Here is a 22,799-nt window from a genome sequence, read left to right as displayed (position 1 = left end):
ATCTCTTTCTCGGGACCACAAATCCCATAAGTCACTGCGGCCGTCCCCACCCCATTACCCTCTGGGATTTGTAGTCTGGGCCACCCCGGCCCGGAGCGCCCCCTAGTAGCAGCCGGGAGCATCTGGCGCACGGGCGACCGCAGGGCGTGAGCGCGGGAAACTACGGCTGCGCAAATTGAGGTACGCGCGGAGAGAGGCAGCCCCAGCCAGACTGCACACCCCATTCAGTGGGCAGGTGAAACAGCTGAGGCTGGGGGAAAGATTTGGGGGGGAATTCATAGCATTAAGATAGGACTCTGCCCTAAAGAATTTTACAGCGTAAGAGACCGGCCAGACACAAACGAAAGAAGAAAAACTCCAGGGGAAAGGGGTCCAGCGAAGCAGATCAGGGAGGCCCGTGGTTCAACTGTAGGCCTCACGTTGGAAAAAACAGTTAAATTGGGCCCAGAAGAATTATAATCTGAAAGTAGCTGTGATTCATGTCTTGAAAATAATTAAGTGCGGAAATGTAACACAAAGAACTGTTTAGGAAATGGAAAAACTAAGATTGTTAATTTATCGATGTAGCCATCTTGTGCAAAGGAAGATCATTTTCGTAGAACAGGCTTTCTCAGCATCAGCATTATATTTCAGAGCGCGTCATCTTTGTTGAGGAAAGGGAGGCTCTCCTGTGCGGGGTAGGGTGTTCAGCAGCATCCCTGGAATCTACCCACTTAGATGCCATTAGCATCCACTCCCACCACCACTACCACCAGTTCTGACAACCAAAATTGTCTCCGGTCATTGCCAAATGTCCCTGGAAGAAAAATCGTTCCCCCACCCCTGCCCCACTGAGAATGCCTGTGGTAGAACAATGATTCTCTAAGGTGATCCTCAGACCCCTGAGGGTTGCCACGACCTTTTCAAACCATTTTCGAGTTCACAGGAAGACATCATTTGCCATTTTCACAACATTAACATTGCACTGATAACATCGCACTGAAAAGCATTGGTGGGTAAAACTTGATGGCTGCTCAGCTGGAATCAAGGCGATGATACCCAACTGCGCTAGTTGTCCTTGTGTTCTTCGCCACACTCAGTACCCAAAGAAAAGAAAGAAGAAAAAATGCAGTCACTCAAGAATGTCCTTCATGAAGCAGTACAACTTACTTTATTAAAATGACCCTTCATATTCATAAAGTACTTCTGCTGCGTATTGAAGTATGATGTTTCAAGTAAAAGCACTTGTGAGATTGCATTATAAACTGAAGTAAATACTTTTTTGTGGAATACAGCTCTTATTTAGAAAAACAACCAGCAGTCCAGCTAGTTATTCAGGCTTGGGTATGTGACAGCCTGTTAACTTCAGGAAAAACAATTCGCGGTGTTGCAAATAATGTACTGTCATATCATAGAAGCGTATTGTATAGAAGTGTATCACTTCTGATGTTGAATTATAAAAGACACAAAGGTAGTGGCATGTTTCTTAATATGGGTAGAAACTGACATGGCCGTGTTCACTGCAAACCAAAAACACCAAAAAATTCATCAAGCCGAGTATTTATGATTTGTGCACTTTCGTCTATTATATACTTCTATAAGCCTTTAAAAAAAAAAACATGTATCTCCCTGACAAGACACTCAGAGCAGGATTTATGCCGTAGGGTCACGTTCTTAGTGCTTGGTTCATAGTAGCTATATGAGGGGATATAGTCTGCAGACTGAATAATTAAGTGGTGCTGAAAGCTGTACCCCTTTCTAGGGGTCTTTCCTAAAACTCTCAAGTAAGTTTACTCTGGTAAGGCTACCTCCAACAATAAGTTTTCACACTTCACCCACCACTTACGTTAGCCTATGAGCTTGAGGTACCTATTAGTATATTTAATACATTTCTCATGCTGTTTATTGACACTATGATCATCTCCCAAGTACTAGAAACCCTCTAAGTTTATCATAGTTAATATTTATTGGCATTCACAATAAGTAGAACAGTCTATTTGTCTACAATAGAACAGTTCAATAAATACTGATTTTTCGAATGAGAATTTATTGTACAATTTTATACAGTCAGGGTAAATATCTAGAGCAATTTATAAATTCCCTAAAGAACAATCTTATGTGCTATTCATAACATTCTTTAGTACTGTTTTCTTTTGTTACAATTGTTGAACTATTTTAAAGATTTAGAATGCCAACAATCTAGCCCAATCAAGCCCTGCCTAATGATGCCATATGGGATATAAGATTTCATTACAGTTGAATTCTAAGAGTAGTGGAATTCTAACCAAATCCAATGTTACCAACAAGGAAAACTGGTAACCACTTTGGCTTTTATTGTATTTGTCTTAATATTTTGTTCAGGTGGTTAATTTTTAGATGAAATAAAAGATCAGTAATTTAGTTGAGACAAAAATCACAATGTTTGAGTGCTGTGTTTAAGCACTATATTTTATATTAAGACACATTGTCAAAAAGGTGCACAGGTGGTCAGCTATGAACAGGTGTGTCTTTTTTAGCTTTCCCAGAAGTTAAAAAATTTAAGCAGTGTAACATGAGAAATGTTTTTATCATCCATTTTCTAAATCAAAGTATTTTAAATTATATGCTTAAATATACCCCAGTCAAAACATACATGAACACATCTCAGAGATACTGTATTACAAAGACTGATTTCTACTCTATTACCACTTTATAGTTATGTTGTGTGTATAACTTCATTCATCTTGTCAAGGGAATTCACAATGAAAGGGAGATTTCTGCTGTGGGTGGAGAAGATGGACAAGAGTTAAGGGGAAAAGATTTAAACCACACACGTGTGTCTTTCATTCGGAGGGTGCCAAACACAGATGCATGGAGTTCTCCATCCAGCCACAGCCCACCAAGCATTCATTCAGCGTGAGTGGTAGCACTGCAAGGTCAAAAAGCAGGGAAGGGGGGTGGAGAGTGAGAGCACAGGACTTTTTGTATAGAATCACTTAAAACTCTGAAAAACTACAAAAGCATCTCAAGAGAAAATATAATCAAAGTAAAAGCAATGGAGTTTATTTCAGTGAAATTAAATTAGATATATTAAGCTCCCATATCCCCCAACCTGGTAGAAAAGTTCCTCTCAGTGAGAAATCATTTATTTTAATGGCAAAATTTTTACATATCAGTAAAATCTGTTATATTTAAAACTATGTATACAGTACATTTCTGGCAAAAACCTTATACATCTTTCAGTTGTCAAGACAAAGTAAAAATATGGTTGCATAAAATCACAAAAAATATAAATTGCTGAAAAGATAATAAAAAAAGACTAAAAATCATTTGCATTGACTCCCTTTTATCTTCAGTTAGTAAGAATTTGCAAACTACAAATTTTTGAAAATCCTGATGCAACCTTGACATATTCAACCAAAAGTTGTCATTTCAAATATCCCAGCTTAAAAAAGAATTTACTGCAATAATCTGTGCATTTATCATACTATTTGTACAAGTGCAATATTTAAATATCTTCAAAATAAAACTCAGTAACTAAAAGGAATCGCAATAACTTAAGAAGCAAAGTTTACAAAATTAACAATTTTTAGAAGGTCCTATTGAATTGGTTCCTCCTTTTGTTCCCCCCACACCCACAACAGCTTATAGAGACATTATGAAGATGTCTTAGTTCTATATACAAATCTGTAACTTTAAAAATACAGTCTTCTGTTCTTAACATCAGGAACATAATGCTGCGTTTATAGACCCTAACTTAAGTCAATATCCCCAAAACACAGGGCCACATACAAGTTATATATACAGTTTTGAACTTATTATTTAAGTTGAACTCCTATTATTTTATACAGCTTTCAGGTTCTAAGTTGAATAGACAAGCCCTGGACAAAAAGAAGCAAGATTTTTCTTCTGAATTCAGTGCATGTTTCTAGGGGTGCTGGAGCCCAATCTACAACTACAGTTAACTATGCAAGCTATCAAGACACTTGAGTACATGACTGTGGTTACATAGGTGTTCACTGTATTTGCCAAAAACAGTCCTATAATACAAAGGTACGAAAGGAGAAATAAGATAGCTCTTTTGCAATCGAAAAATGACTGACACCAAAAAAATCAATACCTTGAAGTTAAAATAGTATAAGGCAATTATGGGTGATATAGTACTTTTTATTTTTTATTAGCATACACATGACACCAATTATTTAACTGAGGTGACTTTAAGTCTTCAATTACAACTATAACGGAATGCTACTAGGAAAAACGAAAGAGCAAGGAAAAGAAAATATAGAGACCTTAACAAAGATTAATTAAGCATCTTTAGGCAGTTCCCATAATGCTACTTTTTAAAAAATGATAGACCATTCAGAAGAACTATTTAGACCATTAGAAGAACTAACTTAACTGTTCCATATTTTACTGAAATAATAATGTCATATTTGACTAAGGAGACGCAACCAAACGCAATGTGTAAACTTTCACTGAATCCTGGTTTGAAATAATGAGCTACATAAGAAATTTGGAGGACAACTGGGGAAACCTAAATATGCATGATTAAATGACATTTGGGAATTACTAATTTTATAGTAGTATTATGGTTTTTAGGAAAATGTCATTATTTTTAGGAGATACTTGAAGTGTTAAGAGTAAGTATGTCAGCAACATCCAAATGGTTCAGGGGGAAAAAGCATATACATATATATATATATATATATATATATATATATATATATATATATATATACACACACACACACACACACGCACACACGCACACACGCACACACATACATATATACAACTATATCTATATACACATATAGATATAAACCAAACATGGCAACATGTTGACCAGCGTGGAATCTAAATGGTAGATACACATGTGATTACCCTACAGCCTTTCAATTTTTCTGTTTTTAAAAATGTTCGTGATAAAATTTGGGAGAAAAAGTCTTATCTGAGCACTTAAACAGTTTGTAAGAAATATTCTTTCTGTGTGCTAAATCAATTTAAAGATACTTAACTGAATGACTAGAAATTTTTTATATACATTCAATACTGACTGACATGAGCAGCGAAATTTGCGAGATTGACAAAAACATGATTTATTTATAGCATATGCAACTCAGTTCTGTGACACAAAGAGAAATTTATGTACAGAATATAGTGACACAAATTGTAAGATTTACCTTAGTGCCTAGAATATCTGAATATATAAGTTCTGTGCGTTTTTGGACTAACCAAGCTAGAGAGAAAATTTTAATTGTGTCTAATATCTTTGATGTGCTTACCAGATGCTAAAGAATATTAAGGGAAGAGATATGGAAGAGTCATCCAGACTGTCACTACTGTTGGAAGATAACTTGCTATTTAAGAAGATAAGGAGCCCCCAAAACAAAATCACCTATAAAGGTCTCCGGGGATTCTAGGCAAATATTTATTGAATAAATTTATGAAGAAGTTATATAACACATCAACATGTAATAATATATGAAGGCCTTTATGGTAAATTAATATTCTACAAAGCCCTGTGTACACTAAATATAAAATAGCCAAATATCAAGTGAGCCTGAGAGACCTATAATTCATTGTGAATATTACATTATGCTATATGCCTACTAAACAATGAACAACAAAACTATCTTAATTCATTTTTGCACATTAGGCTTTTAACTATTAATCGTATTCCAATTCCTGTGCAAACTGCATTCCAAAAGGCCAATCCTCAGTTATAATTATGTATAACTTGATTATAAATGGAAGCATTTGGCTATGATTTATTATGCATGCTTATTGCTATCAAAGAAATAAGCAAAGTTTTAGGTTTACTGTGCAAGAATTTTAATTAGATTCGCACACATCTCAAAAAATTCTATTGTGTGACTTCCAGGTCTTGGTGTTAAGTCAACAGGAGAAGAGTCAAGTGAGGTCACAGATGAGGTAAGAGAAGCTTCTGAGGATTTTCCTTGAGCCTCAGCATCTGAATCATTCCTTTGGCAAGATCGATAGTTGCTTACTGATCCCGATCTCTGTGGAGTAGCAGTCCCTGATTTGGCTTCAGTAATTTCATCTGGACAAAAAAATTTCAATGTATTATAATCCATGACACCTCCCAAATGTTTAATAGTATTTAATTTGCTTCTTTGAGACCAATGACCAGCTATCAAGACCATGTTTATGTTGAATACTTTCCAAAACAGAGGTGATGAGTCTGTGTGAAACCATCTGCCTTTTTTTTCCTTACAGGGTGTATTCTCCTGATGGCTAATCAGGATTGCGTACAGTACATAATCAGCCCTGCAATCCAAAGTTAGGAGCCCAATAAACTAATAACATGGGGCTCAATAAATATCCTTCCCTAGCAATAAAAATTAACCCCCTATATTAAAATCATAGAATAAATGCACTTAAAATTTGGAAATAATACCGGAAATCACCTCATCCAACTCTTTGTTCTACTGATAAAAAAACATAAACCCCAGAAAGTCAAGTGACTGCCACAGGTGATAAATGAACAGAGGTAAATCTAGAACCTACATCTCCTACCATTTCAGTGCTTTTCACTCTCCCACTTTCTCTTCATATTTGATTTACGAGCTCATAAAAAAGCAAAGATTCCTATAAACAGAAAGCAAGGAAAAACTAAAGTTGGGAACAGAATACAAAAACAGTAAATGCTCGGGACACCTGGGTGGCTTAGTCGGTTAAGCATCTGCCTTTGCAGTCCTTAAGCGTCTGCCTTCGGCTCAGGGCGTGATCCCGGCGTTCTGGGACTGAGCCCCACATCAGGCTCCTCCGCTATGAGCCTGCTTCTTCCTCTCCCACTCCCCCTGCTTGTGTCCCCTCTCTCGCTGGCTGTCTCTATCTCTGTCAAATAAATAAATAAAATCTTAAAAAAAAAAAAAAAAGCATCTGCCTTCAGCTTGGGTCATAAAGCCCTGCACTGGGCTCCCTGCTCAGCGGGGAGCCTGCTTCTCCCTCTACCTCTGCCTGCTGCTCCCCCTGCTTGTGTGCGCTCTCTCTCTGTGTCAAATAAATACATGAAATCTTTAAAACAAAACAGTAAATGCTCATTCAACTGGCAAACCCAGGGGCTAATAAACCTAAGGTTATAAATTTGATCCAAATACAATGAGAAATATAAAATCCATTCCATATCACAGACTACATTAGTACGTGTTAGCAAATAAACAGCATCTGGACAGAGAGTTAAGTAGAAAAACAGCTCTAGCCAGTATATCACCTCAAACCTGTGTCTTTCTGATACTAGAAAGGTACTATCCTTTGGTTTATAAAGAAGACAAAAATTCATAGGTAAATCTCATCTAATAGGTCCATACAATCTTAGATGAACAGAAGTGGTAATATACCTTAACTCAATTGATCTGTCCAATGAAGAACTGCCATAAAACTTGTACTTAATTAAAGGCTCTGTTTGTGAGAGAACATTTATATATACAGTTATACTCTTTTATAATGCTGGGATAGAGCAAGTATTTACTTGAATTATGACTCACCTGTGTTCCATCAGGCTTTTTACTAGATAACATAAATTAGTCTTTAAGAGTGTATGCACATGGAAATCTGAATTAATATAAATTTCAGGGGTGCCTGGGGAGCTCAGTTGGTTAAACGTCCAACTCTTGATTTCAGCTCAGGTCATGATCTCAGGGTCATGAGACTGAACCCCACATAGGGCTCCATGATCAATGGGGAGCCTGCTTGGGATTCTCTGTCTCCCTCTGCCCCTTTCCCTCTCACTCTCTCTCACTCTCAAATAAATAAATCTTTTTCAACATTTTTTTAAAAGCTTTTATTTATTAGAGAGGACGTGAGAGAGAGAGCACGAGCAGGGGGAGCAGCAGAGGGAGCAGCAGACTCCCCGCTGAGCAGGGAGCCCATGTGGGACTGGATCCCAGGACCCTGGGATCATGACCTGAGCCAAAAGTAGACCGTTAACCAACTGAGCCACCCAGGCACCCCTAAATAAATCTTTAAAAAAAAAAATTTCAAACCATGTTTGGTATCACACCATTTACTAAAAGTCTATTATAGTCTACTCATATACATACACTGGCATATAAGATATTTTTCCCATTTAAAAATAAACACAACAGGAGCACCTGGGTGGCTCAGTCGGTTAATCGGCTACCTTCAGCCCAAGTCATGATCCCAGAGTCCTGGGACTGAGCCCCACATCCGGCTCCTTACTCAGCAGGACACTGCTTCTCCCTTTCCCTCTGTTTGCCATTCCCCCTGCTTGTTCATTCTCTCTCTCTAATAAATAAATAAAATCTTTTAAAATAAATAAATAAATAAATAAATAAATAAAATACAAATAAATAAAAACAAGAACAAAAACGTCTGCTTTCTGCTATTAATAATTTATCTCAACTTAATCACTCTAAATAGTTAAGATATTCTAGCAAACTATACATAACAGTAATCAAAGACATATTTTCTAAGTACAGGTTTTCATTTTCAAACTATTAAAACAGTAAAATAATATGTAACGTTTCTTTAAAAAAGTTCAAGGAGGTACTTGAAAGATTTTATACTGCAGTAATGTCATCATTTTGATGACCAATTAAAATACCCAACTTAAAAAGTTTGACTATTTCAGTGATTTGATCATCAGATTGTCTCTGATTGTTTATGACTGTAGGTAAATAGAAATGCACAACAGGGGCGCCTGGGTGGCACAGCAGTTAAGCGTCTGCCTTCGGCTCAGGGCGTGATCCCGGCGTTATGGGATCGATCCCCACATCAGGTTCTTCCACTATGAGCCTGCTTCTTCCTCTCCCACTCCTCCTGCTTGTGTTCCCTCTCTCACTGGCTGTCTCTATCGCTGTCAAATAAATAAATAAAATCTTTAAAAAAAAAAAAAGAAATGCACAAGTCTAAAATTAAGGTTAACAATGTCACTTTAAACTAATTATGACAGTTATCTTGAAGGTAAGATGCTTTAGTCCCAGGAATCCTTATATAGTGCCTTTATATAAAAGTGATCTATTATTGGGGCGCCTGGGTGGCTCAGTCGGTTAAGCATCTGCCTTCAGCTCAGGTCATGATCTCAGGGTCCTGGGATAGAGCCCTGCATTGGGCTCCCTGCTCAGCAGGGAGCCTGCTTCTCCCTCTCCCTCTTCCTCTTCCTGCCGCTCCCCCCTGCTTGTGTGCTCTCTCTCTGTCTGTATCAAATAAACAAAATCTTTAAAAAAAAAAAAAAAAGTGATCTATTATTTAAGAACACTTTACTGAGAGATAGATAAAATTGGAATCATGTAACCCTCACAAAACTAATAAAGGAGGCATATCTCTGATATGTCTCTAGTGTCAAGCTGGGAGCAAAAGCCTGGGTGAGAGGAGAAAAATAACCCTGAGTCCCTAACCTGTCCAAAACATTTTCTCTCAGTCTCCTGCAAGAAACCTTACTTGTCAAATAATTTCTTGTCCTATGAGCTAATCAAATCTGTTCACATTGCCTTATCAATCAACTCTAAAAGCTAACTGTACTTTAATTCTTGAATGAAAAATAAAAATATTAAGTATCAGATATAAAAAAATACTTAATAAAAAGTCAACATTTATTTCCAAATAAAACATTTCATCTTACCAAAATGAACCAACCCAAAAAACAGAAATTGTGGCAGAAACTATTACTTTGAGATCAGACTGCATCTGGCTTTAAGACAATCTTAAAAGGACAATACACTGTATGATTACAAGAAAAACACGATTCACAAATGTTGACATCACAGAGGCACAAAATCACATTTTATATCTTTAGCTATTGAATTACTAGGAACAATTCAAGAAGCTTCAAAAGAATCAAAGACTAAAAAGCCAAGTTAGGTAACAAGTCTAGTATGTCAACTATGTTGTTTTGTGGGACGTACATACCATCAATACTACGGAAATCCAGTAAGTATGTTCTACTATCCACTTGGTATAACTGCAGACTCATTTTGGAGTATGTACTTGTCACAGGATTCTTCCTTCGAACACGCAAATAATAGGGGTTTACAACCTAGTGTATGGTATGGACAAAAACAAAAATCAAAAGAAATTCCTCTAGAAAAGATTTTATAGGCTACAGGTTTTCCAAATGTGCTTATAATCAGAATGCCCTTTCTCTCTTACCTTCCATTCATAATCCAGCTGTTTAATTGCTCTACAAACTTCTGCCATGATATCATTCGGTCGACTTTGACTTCTAATTCCCAAATGCCATTTTGCTTTCCTTACACCTTGGTGTTTGGATTTCTGTGGATTTAATTCATCGAGGGTGTGGCGTGCTCTTGGTGTTTCAGCAACCAAGAATGGTACTCTTTCAGGATGGGGCCGAGTGAAGTGGTGATCATCGAGAAAAGAATCAGGTGGGCTTGTCGCCAAGTAAAAATCTTTGGCCTCATTCATTATTCTCCTGTTATCTATTATGAGGTGGTAGGCAACTGCCAAAGGGTCCTGGTGATTTCTGTTATAAAGGCAGCTCAGAACCTCCTCTTCTGAGCACTCAAATTTTTCACATACTTCTTTTAAGGCTTCATCATCAATCATGGTTGAACTGTATGATGGATCCTCGGGAAAAAGATATTTTGGAAGATCTTGTTTAAACCATTCATGTTCCCTAAGAGAAAATGGCAGGGTCAGGAGGAGGATTTTGAGTAGAGATGAGACTGCAAGTAACAGTTTGGGGAATTTAGGATATAGATTCATTTATATTTATATTCATATTGTATTTTCATTTTTTCAAACTGAGACTTTCCTCTTCTGGCTCACATTTCATTGTGTTTACTGGAGGAAATGCTCCAACCTCCTTCTGGTTTTAAGAGGGAGAAAGCAGTGCTGTACCAACAGGAAAAGAAACGTCTACACTTTTCCTTAAAGTTTTGGCATAAATGACAATGACAAACAAATGATGAAGACCAGCTTATTTCCACCTCAAAAAGAACATATTCTGCGGCTTCATTGTAATTCTCTTTTGAAATAATGTTAGGTGAAAAAACCAAAACAGACAAGTATCATTCACTGAATGCTTATTATGTGGTAGGTTTTAGGCTAAACACTTCCTATACATTATCTCATCTCATAAAACAACTCTATGAAGTTAAGAACATCTCCTCATTTTTAATGAAGGAACTGAGAGTTTCCTAACTTCATATATAAAAGGATATGTTTGACCTGAACTGTGTCAAAAACTGCTAAAACGATAAACATCAAGAAAGGAAAACACCCAAAGAACAATGACTATCTTCTGGGTGACAGAATTAAAGATCATTTTAGTTCTCTATTTTTTGGGTGTTTTCTAAGTCTTTTCCAGTCGTCACGTACTACATTTAAATTGGAAAAAAACATGTAAAAGATAAGAAACAGCATCTTTCATTTAGATATTTTAAATTTTAGAGAATGATTTGTCCTTTTTCAGTGGCGGTACAAACATGCCCCTCCATATAAAACTTACAAACCTGTTAATTTCACATGTGATTCAATGTATACTACCCCAAAACCACACGTCATTGATTAAACTGTCCTCATTACTTGAGATGAACAAAAGAAAAAACAGAGTAACTGAAAAGATCAGAACTCAAATAGTGACACAGAAATTTACTACTACTGAAAAGCATTAATCCTAATGAGAATACATAAAAGTCAAATATGAGGCATACTACAGAAAATCTTAAAGAACCACTACAAATGTAAAATCCCACCAGGGTCCTTTTTATTTCACATTAGTTATTTTTTCAAATTTAAAAACGAATGTAATATTCACTGTTACAATTTCAAAGAAAGATCCATAAGTAAAAAGTGAAAGTCCTCCCTACTACTAATCTTACCCGAATAGCCTGTTTAATGTGTATTTTTAAATACCAAAATACAATAAATGTGCCTATATACTATATTTTTTCAACATAAAATTGGCGTTACATTGTACATTCTGTCTGCAACTTATTCTTTCACTTAACTTGTATCATTGAAACTATTAGATCTGATAATCTCCAAGCTGCATTATTACCTGATATCTTTGATTGTGGCCCTCTTCATGGGATCCACCTGTAGCATATGTTTCAAAAGGCTAATCACAGACGGATTTAAATACTGAGGGGTATAAAAGATCCCATCACATATCTTCTTAAAAAGAGTTGGCACATGATCATCATCAAATGGAAGGGTTCCACATAATAAAGCATAGAGAATAACCCCACTGCTCCATATATCTACCTCTGGACCTGCATACAATCTGTAACAAGAAATATCAATTGGATGAAATAATCACTAGTAACTTGAGAGTCAATCAATTAACCAAAAATTTTAAATATGGATACTTCATAAAGAATTATTAGAGTATGGTTTCTATAGTCATTGCTACACACTACACATCAAGATTCTATACTAATTCTATCAGTATTTTCTTTTAAAACAAGTCAAGAATTTTAAGTTTAGACTACAGCTAAAATTTTGTTCTTACTGCCTTACTATGGTCCTTGTAACATCAATTAAGAATGTTCTTTAGTGATGAACTCTAAACCCACTCTGTCCCAATTGCCCAAGACCTCCTACCAAGGCAAAAGGGGCCTGAGGCTGTGGAATAAAGCCAAGCTGACTGGTTCACAGAAGATTCTAAACTGGTATTTGCAATATACTGTAGCCAACTGACTTAACTACCACAGGCTGTTGGGTCAAAGTCTGGTTTTGGGGAAAGGATGTCTATAAACTGATCAAATAAATTGTTGAACTGATCCATAAATACTGCTTTGAGTAAAAGTTCCCGTTCATCCAGACCTCACAGGAAGACTTTATCCAAACTGGAAAAGTAGACTTCAGTAATGGCCCATGTATATATGCACATTTCAATACATTTCTTTTGTTTATTTAATTAACACTGCCGCCAGGTCTTGAATTGTATTCTTTCAAAACAATTTACATGACACAAATGAAGTAATTTAAAAACATTTTTTAACATTAAGCTGATATAAAAAGATAATGAACCTTGACAAATTTAAAATTAGATACTTCTGCATTATTCATAGCCTTGCCTTTACCCAAATATAATTTCTCTGAGCAGACTAGGCAAGCAAGCTTATGAAAACAGACAGAAAATACTGTAATATTTCCTCATTCTGAATTAGGATGTGAAACATCCAAACAAAGAAACATGATTTGAGTGTAGTTATTAAAAGTTAATTACAAAAATTAGTAAACAAACTTAGCCGTCTGTTTTCAATCTCAGTAGAAGAGTGAAGAACAATTACTCTTTAGAAAATTAAATTTTCCTGCCATCTAAGCTATTTGAAAAGCTGCACTGTACAAAGATCCTCATGTTCTCAATGCCAGTGATCAGTAATTGAGAGGTTAGAATTCTTATAATGTTGTAGTCTCTAGAAGATTTAAAAATGAAAAATTCAAAATAAATGAGTCTGAAGATTTTATCATACTTCAATTCCCCAAGACACCTTAGCATAAACAAAAAGCTACTACAAAATGCCTTTCTATCGGTGTGCCTGGGTAGCTCGGTCAGTTAAGCATCCAACTCTTATTTCGGCTCAGGTCATGATCTCAGGGTTCTGGGATCAGGCTCTGGGCCCTGGGCTCTGGGCTCCGGGCTCCACACTCAGCGCTCGAGGATTTCTCTCCCTCTCCTGCCCCACCCACAACTCAGGCACGTGTGGGCTAGCTCGCTCACACTCTCTCTGTAAAATAAATATATCTTTAAAAAAATGCCTTCTATCTGAAAAATTAAAGGTACACTATTACACTTTTAACTCTTAATCTACGTAAGCCATTTCTAACTAGCAAGTATTTCTATATTCAAGTTTTTAATGTCTGACCTTTAAAACTTGCTAGTTTTAGGGTGCCTGTGGCTCAGTCGGTTGGGCCTCTGACTCTTGATTTTGGCTCAGGTTGTGATCTCAGGGTCCTGAGAGTGAGACCACCCCTCCCCCCCATCAGACTCCATGCTCTGGAGGGAGTTTGCTTAGGATTCTCTCTCTCCGGCTCCCTGCCCCCACCTGCCCCCTCACACGTCCACACCTGTGTGCTCTCTCTCTAAAATAAATAAATAAATCTTTAAAGAAAAAAAAAATCTTCTAGTTTTAAACCTTCAATTTCTTCTACGGGGGAAAAAAGTGAGAAGTATTCTCATCTAACTACTTTAAATATGGTATTGACTTGCAAACCAATATTCTATTCTATAAATGGAATCCTTAATTCTTACTCACGTCTTATTCTTAAAACATAACACTTTCTGGATAAGGAAAGAAAAAGCCTTACATGTCTTTCCTTTCACTAGAATTTAATATGACACTAGGACAGACAAAGTCTAAGAGAAAAAGCCAATTACAAATGTACTGGGGTGGAAGAAAGGGCGTCAAATACTACCTTCCTGAAATTACTTCTGGTGCAGCATAGTTGGGTGAGCCGCAACTTGTTCTTAAAAATTCACCATCTGACATCATGTTTGAAAGACCTGAAAACGCACAAAACCATCTATTCAAGACTTCCCAAGGACAAAAATAAAAACAAAACTCCATTGAACAGTAAAATTGAGTTTGCACTGAAGTGATAAATCATCATTTTGTCCTTTGCTACAACAAATTCTGTCTTTACTGTTCCCAAATATTTTGCCATTATGCCCTAAAATTTGTAATCTATTTCAACATTTAAAGTTAGTGCTTTACTGGAATATGATGAGTATATATTAAGCTACTGGTTATTCTCTTACAAGAATAAACTTGACATATTTAAATTTATTAGTACAGAAACTACTAGGGAAAAAAACGTACAACAGATGAGTAGAAGAATTAAAATTCAAAGTTTCTATTAACCTCTGTTCTGATTCTTTAAAAAATAAAAAACAGTAACTTTGAATATCAAAGTTTCCTCATAGTTTTACTCCAGGAAGAAACCTCTGCCTCCTCAAAAATGAACTGGATAAAAATTATCACACCAGGAGCGCCTGGCTGGCTCAGTTGCCAGCACACAGCTCTTATTCTCAGGACCGTGAGTTCAAGCGCCAGTTTGGGTATAGAGATTATTTAAAAATAAAATCTTTAAAAAAAAAAAACAAAAAAACAAATAGTCATCATTATGACAACTGAGGAATAAGGAAGTCAAATAATTTAGTCAGTTACAACAGAAGTAGCAAACCCGTAGCTCAGAGCTGACAGGCAGTGCTCAATGAATCTCTATAGATTAAAATACATATATCCCGAAGTGAGGAAAATAGTTCTAACAATCTCCTCTGATTTGAACTGAAGCTAAGCGAAAGAGAGTTGCAGAGATTCATTTTCTTAGATTTAATAATGTCAGCTGCAACTTACACAGAAAATAAAGGAAAAATAAGTTCATTTTTGAAAATCAAAATAATGTTCCTCCAAGCTGAATTATGCTTTTCTATCATTCAAAATATTGTACTTTTTTAAAAAATAATTTTGTTATTTTAATTTACTTTCTGGCTTTCAGAGCTTGAGTAACTCCATTCCAGTCTCTTTCCTCTTGCTCTATACTTGATCAAAAGAACACACTAGAAACAAGGTTACTAACTTTTTCACAAACAATAGTCTCAAATCGAATGATGCTCCAAAGGCTGCCAACTTAAATTATTTGCCTCCTGTCAGCTCAATTTTAAAGACATAAAGCTAAAAAGAGAATTCCTTATCTCTTCTCCTTTTTGTATGCTCATAGACAAAATGGCGAGGATACACTATTTTGGGGTACCCGATCCATTGCACAGAAGTAAAAGTTATCTGAAGGATGCTACTGACGTTTGTTGAGCATAATGAATATGTGAAACTGTAAGAATCTCCTTACCAAAATCAGCTATCTTTGCATTCATGTGTGCATCAAGCAGGACATTTTCAGGTTTCAGATCTCTATGGACCACCATATGCCTGTGACAGTAATCCACACCAGAAAGGATCTGTTGAAACAGACGCCGACTTTCTTTCTCATCCAGCTAAGAAAAGTAGAGAGGCATTTTAAAGGTGTGTTTTTTCAGAAGAAATTCTTCTACCTACAATTCTCCAAACTATAAGACTGTCAAAATGCATGAAACCTTCCAAATGAACCTCATCCTGAGATACTTTTGAAATGGGGAGGAGACGGATATATACAGCACAAAATGCTAAGAGGATCTTGGAACCGAAATCAGTAACTCAACTTTCTGTTACCACTTTGTGACTACATTGTAACAGCTTGCTTTCCTCTATATTTCATGAGCTATGTCAAATAGTTTCAATTTCTACTTGAAACTAGATGTGTTTTCTCCTATAAATTGGAAATGTTTAATCCTCCATTCCTTTAACAAATATTTATTGAACATCTTCAATGCGCCATGCACTGTTTAGACACTCAAGATACAGCAATGAATAAGACAAAGGCCCTAATCTAGCTGATGAAAATAGACAATAAATAAATATAACATCAAGGAGTGTTTTGAAGAAATATAAAGCAGAATAAGGGCACAGAGAATTATGTTGGGGTAGATGATATTATTTTAGACTATATGAGGAAGTAACATTCAAGATTTTTAGTGAATTAGCAAGCAATCAAATTATATGTCCTGAAATAAAGACATTTTAGTTTTAACAAAAGAAAAACCTTTATTCATTTGTTTTATAAAATATAAAAAGCATGTATCTTTAGTCTGTTTTCTGAAAATAGTAATCTTATGTAGCAACTAACATTTTTAAAAATATTCTTTAAAAACTTCTCACTCAAAACAAAAACAAAAACAAACTTCTCATTCATGCACATTTCTTGTTTCATGATTTTTTTTCCCAAAAGTCATAACCATTACTTGGATGAGCCTGCACCAAGAAGTCACATTTAAAAAGCAGCCTATTAATTCTCTAGACAAAGGACTCTAACATGCAATTCTCTAACAGAGGCCACAAATTAGCATTCTAAAACCAGACTTCTACACTTCACATGGCATGGACAATCTAGGAGAAAAGATAAACTAGTAATTTCTTTTGAAAGCAAAATTAAACTACTAAAGTACTATGAGATACCCTTCCTCTAGAGAAAATAACAATGTGTTAGCAATCTCATTTATTCCTAGAAGAAATGTAGGTTCACTTTTTAATACAACTTTATATCAAATATACTAAAGGAAAAAAAGAATGTATCCTAAATGTGAAAGAAAACTTAACTGATTAAACAAAATATAATAGGTAAACTAAACAGGCTACAAAAATTAAAATTATACTATATTGACAATACAGTAAAAAAGATGAAGGAGGGGAAGTCTACAAAGGAATATTAGAAAAGTTAAAGCATATTTCCAGTTAAACATGGCAGATTGAACCTTTTGTCACAGTTTGAAACATCACTAAAATGACAGCATATAAAGACAAAAAGAGCAAGAGAAGTGACAACAGTCATCAAGAGGAGTTGATGGGCATTAAGGAGGGCACTTGATGTAATGAGCACTGGGTGTTATACAGAACTGATCAATCACTAAATTCTACCCCTGAAACTAATAATACACTATATGTTAACTAAATTGAATTTAAATAAAAAATTTAAAAAGAAAAAAAGAGGAATCACCAAACTGTAGAATGGATGAACAGTGATAAAGACTTCACCAAACAGAGAGTGCAGAAACCTAAGCCCACAGGGGTGGAAACCAATAATAAAATAGCCTACACACAGAACCCTGGAAAAGCTTAGAAAGCCTTGGGAATTTGGGAAGGGAGAAATGAAAGGAGGACTAAAAACAGGACAATCGGCTAAAGTAAGAAGTTTTAAACTCACCCCAACTGGCGAATAAGACCCATGATTTACTCTTTAGGAAGCCTGAACCAGCTCTGTTCTCAAGGACCCCAAGGCAGGGATGAGGCACCAGAAGGAAAACATGGGGATTAAGTGGAAGTCAACCTACTAACTACTGAGACTTACAGGCCTCTTCCCAATTCAGCTCTCAGAGTACTGACAGCTAAGCTAAGACCCTCAAGGGAATTGGAAGGTTTCTCTGATCTAAGGAAAAATATTTGAAATTACGGACATTTGGTATACCCTAATAAAATGGACAGATCCCTACCTACTCAACCAATGGGAAGGCCCACCAATCAATAAATTCCACCTACATAAGCTTAGCATTTAGTACCTCACTCAAATAAATATAAGTGGACAACCAAGAATCACCAGACATCTGAGGAAGGGCCATGGACAAAAGACCAAGACCAATAAAATGGAGCAGAGAAGGTACAACAACAATGCAGGAAACAGATGAAGACTTCACACACACACACACACACACACACACACACACACACCAATTGTCGTCTCTTAACTATAGAGAACAAACTTATGGTTGGTTACCAGAGGGGAGATGAGTGGGGGGATGGGTGAAATGGTTATGGGGATTAAGAATACACTTATCATGATGAACACTGAGTAATGTACAGAATTGCTGAATCACTACATTGTACACCTGAAACTAATATAACTGTGTGTTAATTATACTGGAATTAAAATTAAAAACTTTTAAAAAAGCCTAATTGTTATCCTCAGACAGATAAGATTACTGTATCTGCGGAGCAGAAATGGCTATTTAAAAAAGAAAACTTCAGAAAACAAGAAAGATTGTTGAAACAGAAAATATGACAGCTGAAATGTTAATATGCAACAGGTAAAACTGAAGAAAATTCCCATAATGTAAAGCAAAATGACTAAGAAAAGACAAATGGAAGAGATAAGAAAACAAGATACCAATTCAACTTGTGCCTGTTTCCTAGGCATAACATGGTGGGGGGAGGGAGGGTTAGTGAAGAGAGGTAGAATACCTGAAAATGGAAATGAACCATGTTAAAAATGGAAAAATCAAAATTAATTTGGTTATTTAATGAGCTTGGTTTTGATGAATGTAAACAGATATGCCATATAGAACAAATGAATGAATGATATAAAGAACTTCAGACTGTGAGGGGTGAAAATGGCTTCTCATTGCTAGATACAGGTCTTCTAGAAAGACGTTTCAGCATACCACATAACCTGGGTATGAGAAAAAATATGGGCGGCAGCGGCAGTGTTCACTTTTTGGATCTGTAACTTAAGATACTGTTTCAAATGCCTTCTAAAGTTCTTTCCAACTCTAAATTCTTTAAATCTAATTCCTACCTCCTTCATGGAGCCTGTTCTTACTACTCCAGGTACATCAGATTTCTGAAACCAAAAAATGAATGCAATTTAAATGTGGCTAGGGTTGACTAGCAAGGCCTAGATCTTTAAGTATTAATATATTTTGTAAGGATTAAATATATACTTCAAGATGTATGTTACAAGTATTTGTATACCCCAAAAGCATGAGTACAAGGATCATGAGTTCTGAGGTCTCAATCCAACTCTGTCATTAATAAATCAGGTGACTTTGAGTAAACACATAAACTGTGAGTCTCAGCTTCCACATCTGTGTAAGCAGGCTAAGGAAATAATCTTTAAGGTCTTTTCTAACTCTAAAGAGTCTATGATTCTAGACAAATATATGACTAAGGGAACTAGTTTCTAAGTAGATCTCTTGACAAAATCACTTTCTGACATCTTGAAGCTAGTAAGGAATAAGGGAAGTTATGAAATATATACAGGATTAAATCAGAACTGCTTACCCTTCCATTTTTACAGATATAATCAAATAGCTCTCCTCCTGAGACATATTCCATCACCATGAAAATATCAGATGGTGTACTGATGACCTGGTACCTGGTGAGAGAAAACATTATCTACCAATATTAAAACATGTATATTCATTCATTCAGTAAATATTCACTAAGCGCCATAATATAGCAGGCACTGTGCTAGAAGCTGGGAAAACTGCAGGGAACAAAACAAATTCTCTGCCTTCATGGAGTTCATATTCCAGGAGCCAGGAAACAGACACTAAATAAATAAGCAATATCTCAGGTGGTGGAACATGCTGTGAAGAGAAACAAAGCAAACTAAGGGGAATCTCTCACACAGGGTGCTTAAGGGAGGACCCTCCGATAAAGTAACATTTGAGCAGAACCTGACAGACAGGAGCAAATATACCACCATGGTCTAGGAAGAAGGTGAACCAGGCAAACAGAACAGCAAGTGCAAAGGCCCTAAGGCAGAAGCCTGCCTGGCATGTTTGAAGAATGGTAAGAAGGCTAAGCAGAGTGAGCTGGCAGAGAGAAATAGGATATGGAGTCAAAGAGGTAACTGGAGATGAGAGGACAGAGAACCTTACAAGCCAAGGTAAAGCTTTGGCTTCTACTCTAAGGGAGATGCAAAGCTATTGAAGGTTTTAAGCGAAGTAATCATGTGGTCTGATCTATTAAAAAGGTAGCTTTAATTTATAGCAGCAATGTGAAGAACTGACTGTAGATGGAAAAGGGGGAAGCAGGAGGCTGCTTCAGGAGTCCATGACAGAGATGATGGTGGCTCAAACAAGGTTGATGGCAATGAAGGAACTGAGAAACACTCAGATCCTAGATCTATTTTGAAGAAAGAGATGGAATGGATGCTAGGAAGTGATAGAAACAAAAAGTTAAGTATAGTTCCTATGTTTCTGCCCTAAGGAACTGGATATTTACTCAGAGGGTGAGAAGGTGTGAAGAGCAGGTTTGGGGGAGGGTAACAGAAAGTTCAGTTCTGGCATCCAAATGGAGATGTACAGTAGGCAGTGGGTGTATGAAACTGGGATTCAGGAAAGAGGTATGAAAGCAGGAGATGTGTACTTAGGGGTCATCAGCACCCATATGCACCTTAAAACCATGGCATCTCAGCAAATGAGAAGAGGTGAGAGTGAAACAAATTTTGAGCCAGCCAGTTCAGTATAAAAGCCTGAGCAGTTGTAACTGACAGCCCGCATAAGAAAACTGAGCAATAAGTAAGTTCTATGTAGATCCTACAATTGGCAACTATAAAATCACCATAATACTACAACTGCCCTTCTGAATACTGGATTCCTGAAATTCTATCATTTGTTATTTGTTTTATCAGATATAAGCAGCTTGGGGGAAAACCCTTTCTACTGCCTTTCTCCTGTCTTTAGTGAGACTAAGTGACATCATGTGAAATTTGGAGGTCAACATTTTCTACTAGTAAATCATTGTTGGTACTACAGCAATAGGGGCACAAAAAGTTATCTATCACATGGCATGTCCAGAAGACAAGAAAGAATGAGAAAGTTAACAGCTGATAAGCACAAGGGCAAAACATGGACATAGGTTTAAGGAACCATGAATGGGGTTAGATAAATACATGAACAAGCAGAAATTTTAAAACCTTGAGGGATGACTCAAGAAATGTCAGTCATCTTTCTCACTTGTCAGATGAAGTAGGTTAACAAAAATGATTAAAAAATGATATGACTATATTTAATATAATCAGATCTTACAGTTTAATTATATGAGGATGCCTGAAAAGCTTGAGGTTCTGAATTTCTCTGCGGATTTTTCCTACCACATCAAGGCTTCGAATCTTCTGTCGATTGAGTATCTTCACAGCAACTTTATGTCCAGTCAATTCATGTTTGCCAACTGTAGGAGAAATAATTTTAACAAATTAGTGCCAGGCTTCATTAATAACATTTTAGATGTATTCTAAGAGTAGTATCTCAGAAAATAATGAGCAAATTTAAGTTCCTTTCAGTTCTGCCTGATTTGCCCCTAAATCTTGTTTACATGTCCAAGAGTGATTAAGTGGGAGAGTATATAGGAAACTGGTAAAAGTGGTTTCTTCCAGAAAGGAAAACTGGAAAGCTAACAGAAAGAGAAAGAAAAGAGACTTCCTTTTTGCTGTATACCTTTTTGCCCTTTTAAATTCTTACTTATTTTTTAGTTCTTAAGCTATCATACATACAAACTGAAATTAAAAAAAAAAAAAACAAGTATTTTCTTCTGGTGAACAATTCTATGGATTTTAACATGTAGAAATTGGTAAAGCCACCATTAGAATCAAATACGTAACAGTTTCATCATCCCAAAAAACTCCCTCATGCTACAGACACACTTCCCCTACCCATAAACCCTTTGAACATTTCAAATTTCAGTTCATGGACACGCAGTTTCTATTTTTAAGAATAAAAAAATTAAGTGATTGTCTTTCAATTTTGAATGCTATGCCCAGATAATCAATGGTGAGAGCAGAATTTAGTCTCCAAAAATTTACTTTTATTTACCTTTCTCTAGAACCCACTGTAAAATATATATTCTATCAAAATCAGGAAAATAAACCAAGAAAGATAATATCCAGTAAAGAAGGGATCCAGTACAGGAGAAAAACTAAGAGAATATGGTAATGAGGCAAAATCCTAGGTAACAGATGTGTAGAAGGCCTGGAGACAACAAATCCAGACAGAAATGCGACAGAGAATCCAAGACGGCTGGGGGAAGGGGAGACTGATAAATTATCTTACAGGTTTGAAAGTACAGAATATTGTACAGACAGAGATTTTGACAAAGGCATTTGAAGATATGGGAAATTTAGTCTCAGGTTCAAAGAAAACCAAGCAAATGGAAAAAACAAGCTAATTTAAAAACTGCAGAAAAAATTATAAATAAAGAAAATAGTCACAGTATTGGCTTGGCAAATAGTTTTTACACAGTCACAATTATGAAATGCTAAATATGGATTTTAAAGTATATTAGAAGAATGAGGATGTAAAAGAAAAGGTGTAAGAGAACTGAAATCCTTATGTACCATAATAGAAAGACAACAACAACTACAACAAAAATCCATCAACGAGAATTAAGAAATAGCTTGTATGCATGCATAGATCAATTAGAAATATGGAGGTTTAAAAAAAAACCAAAACCTAGAGGTAAATACTGGAAGAAAAGAGAGTGAGGGTAAGGAATTCTGTTTTATAAATATGCCTCTTA

The 22,799-nt window shown here is 36.1% G+C and overlaps 1 protein-coding gene across 7 annotated transcripts in view; it reads right to left on the bottom strand.

The window, feature by feature from the left end:
- Positions 1–2,999: 2,999 nt before the first annotated feature.
- PRKAA1 (protein kinase AMP-activated catalytic subunit alpha 1) overlaps positions 3,000–22,799 on the bottom strand; it is a 33,423-nt gene continuing 13,623 nt past the window's right edge. For 5 of the 7 annotated variants that reach the window (XM_045787331.2, XM_045787338.2, XM_045787334.2 and 2 more), the window contains 9 exons: positions 21,314–21,455; positions 19,560–19,653; positions 19,075–19,119; positions 15,763–15,907; positions 14,332–14,419; positions 11,969–12,193; positions 10,096–10,582; positions 9,856–9,982; positions 3,000–6,025 (listed from right to left, as the gene is read on the bottom strand). In XM_045787331.2, the coding sequence (XP_045643287.1) occupies positions 5,781–6,025; positions 9,856–9,982; positions 10,096–10,582; positions 11,969–12,193; positions 14,332–14,419; positions 15,763–15,907; positions 19,075–19,119; positions 19,560–19,653; positions 21,314–21,455 (1,598 nt within the window). In that variant the 3' untranslated portion in view covers positions 3,000–5,780. The remainder of the gene's footprint in view (positions 6,026–9,855; positions 9,983–10,095; positions 10,583–11,968; positions 12,194–14,331; positions 14,420–15,762; positions 15,908–19,074; positions 19,120–19,559; positions 19,654–21,313; positions 21,456–22,799) is intronic. The other 2 variants (XM_045787332.2, XM_045787339.2) reach the window with 2 other exon arrangements.

Source organism: Ursus americanus, chromosome 15 (genome assembly GCF_024610735.1).
Source record: "Ursus americanus isolate L20-20 chromosome 15, mUrsAme1.1.p, whole genome shotgun sequence".
In the NCBI taxonomy this organism is placed as follows: Eukaryota; Metazoa; Chordata; class Mammalia; order Carnivora; family Ursidae; genus Ursus; species Ursus americanus.
This window is presented reverse-complemented; position numbering and strand designations above follow the sequence as displayed.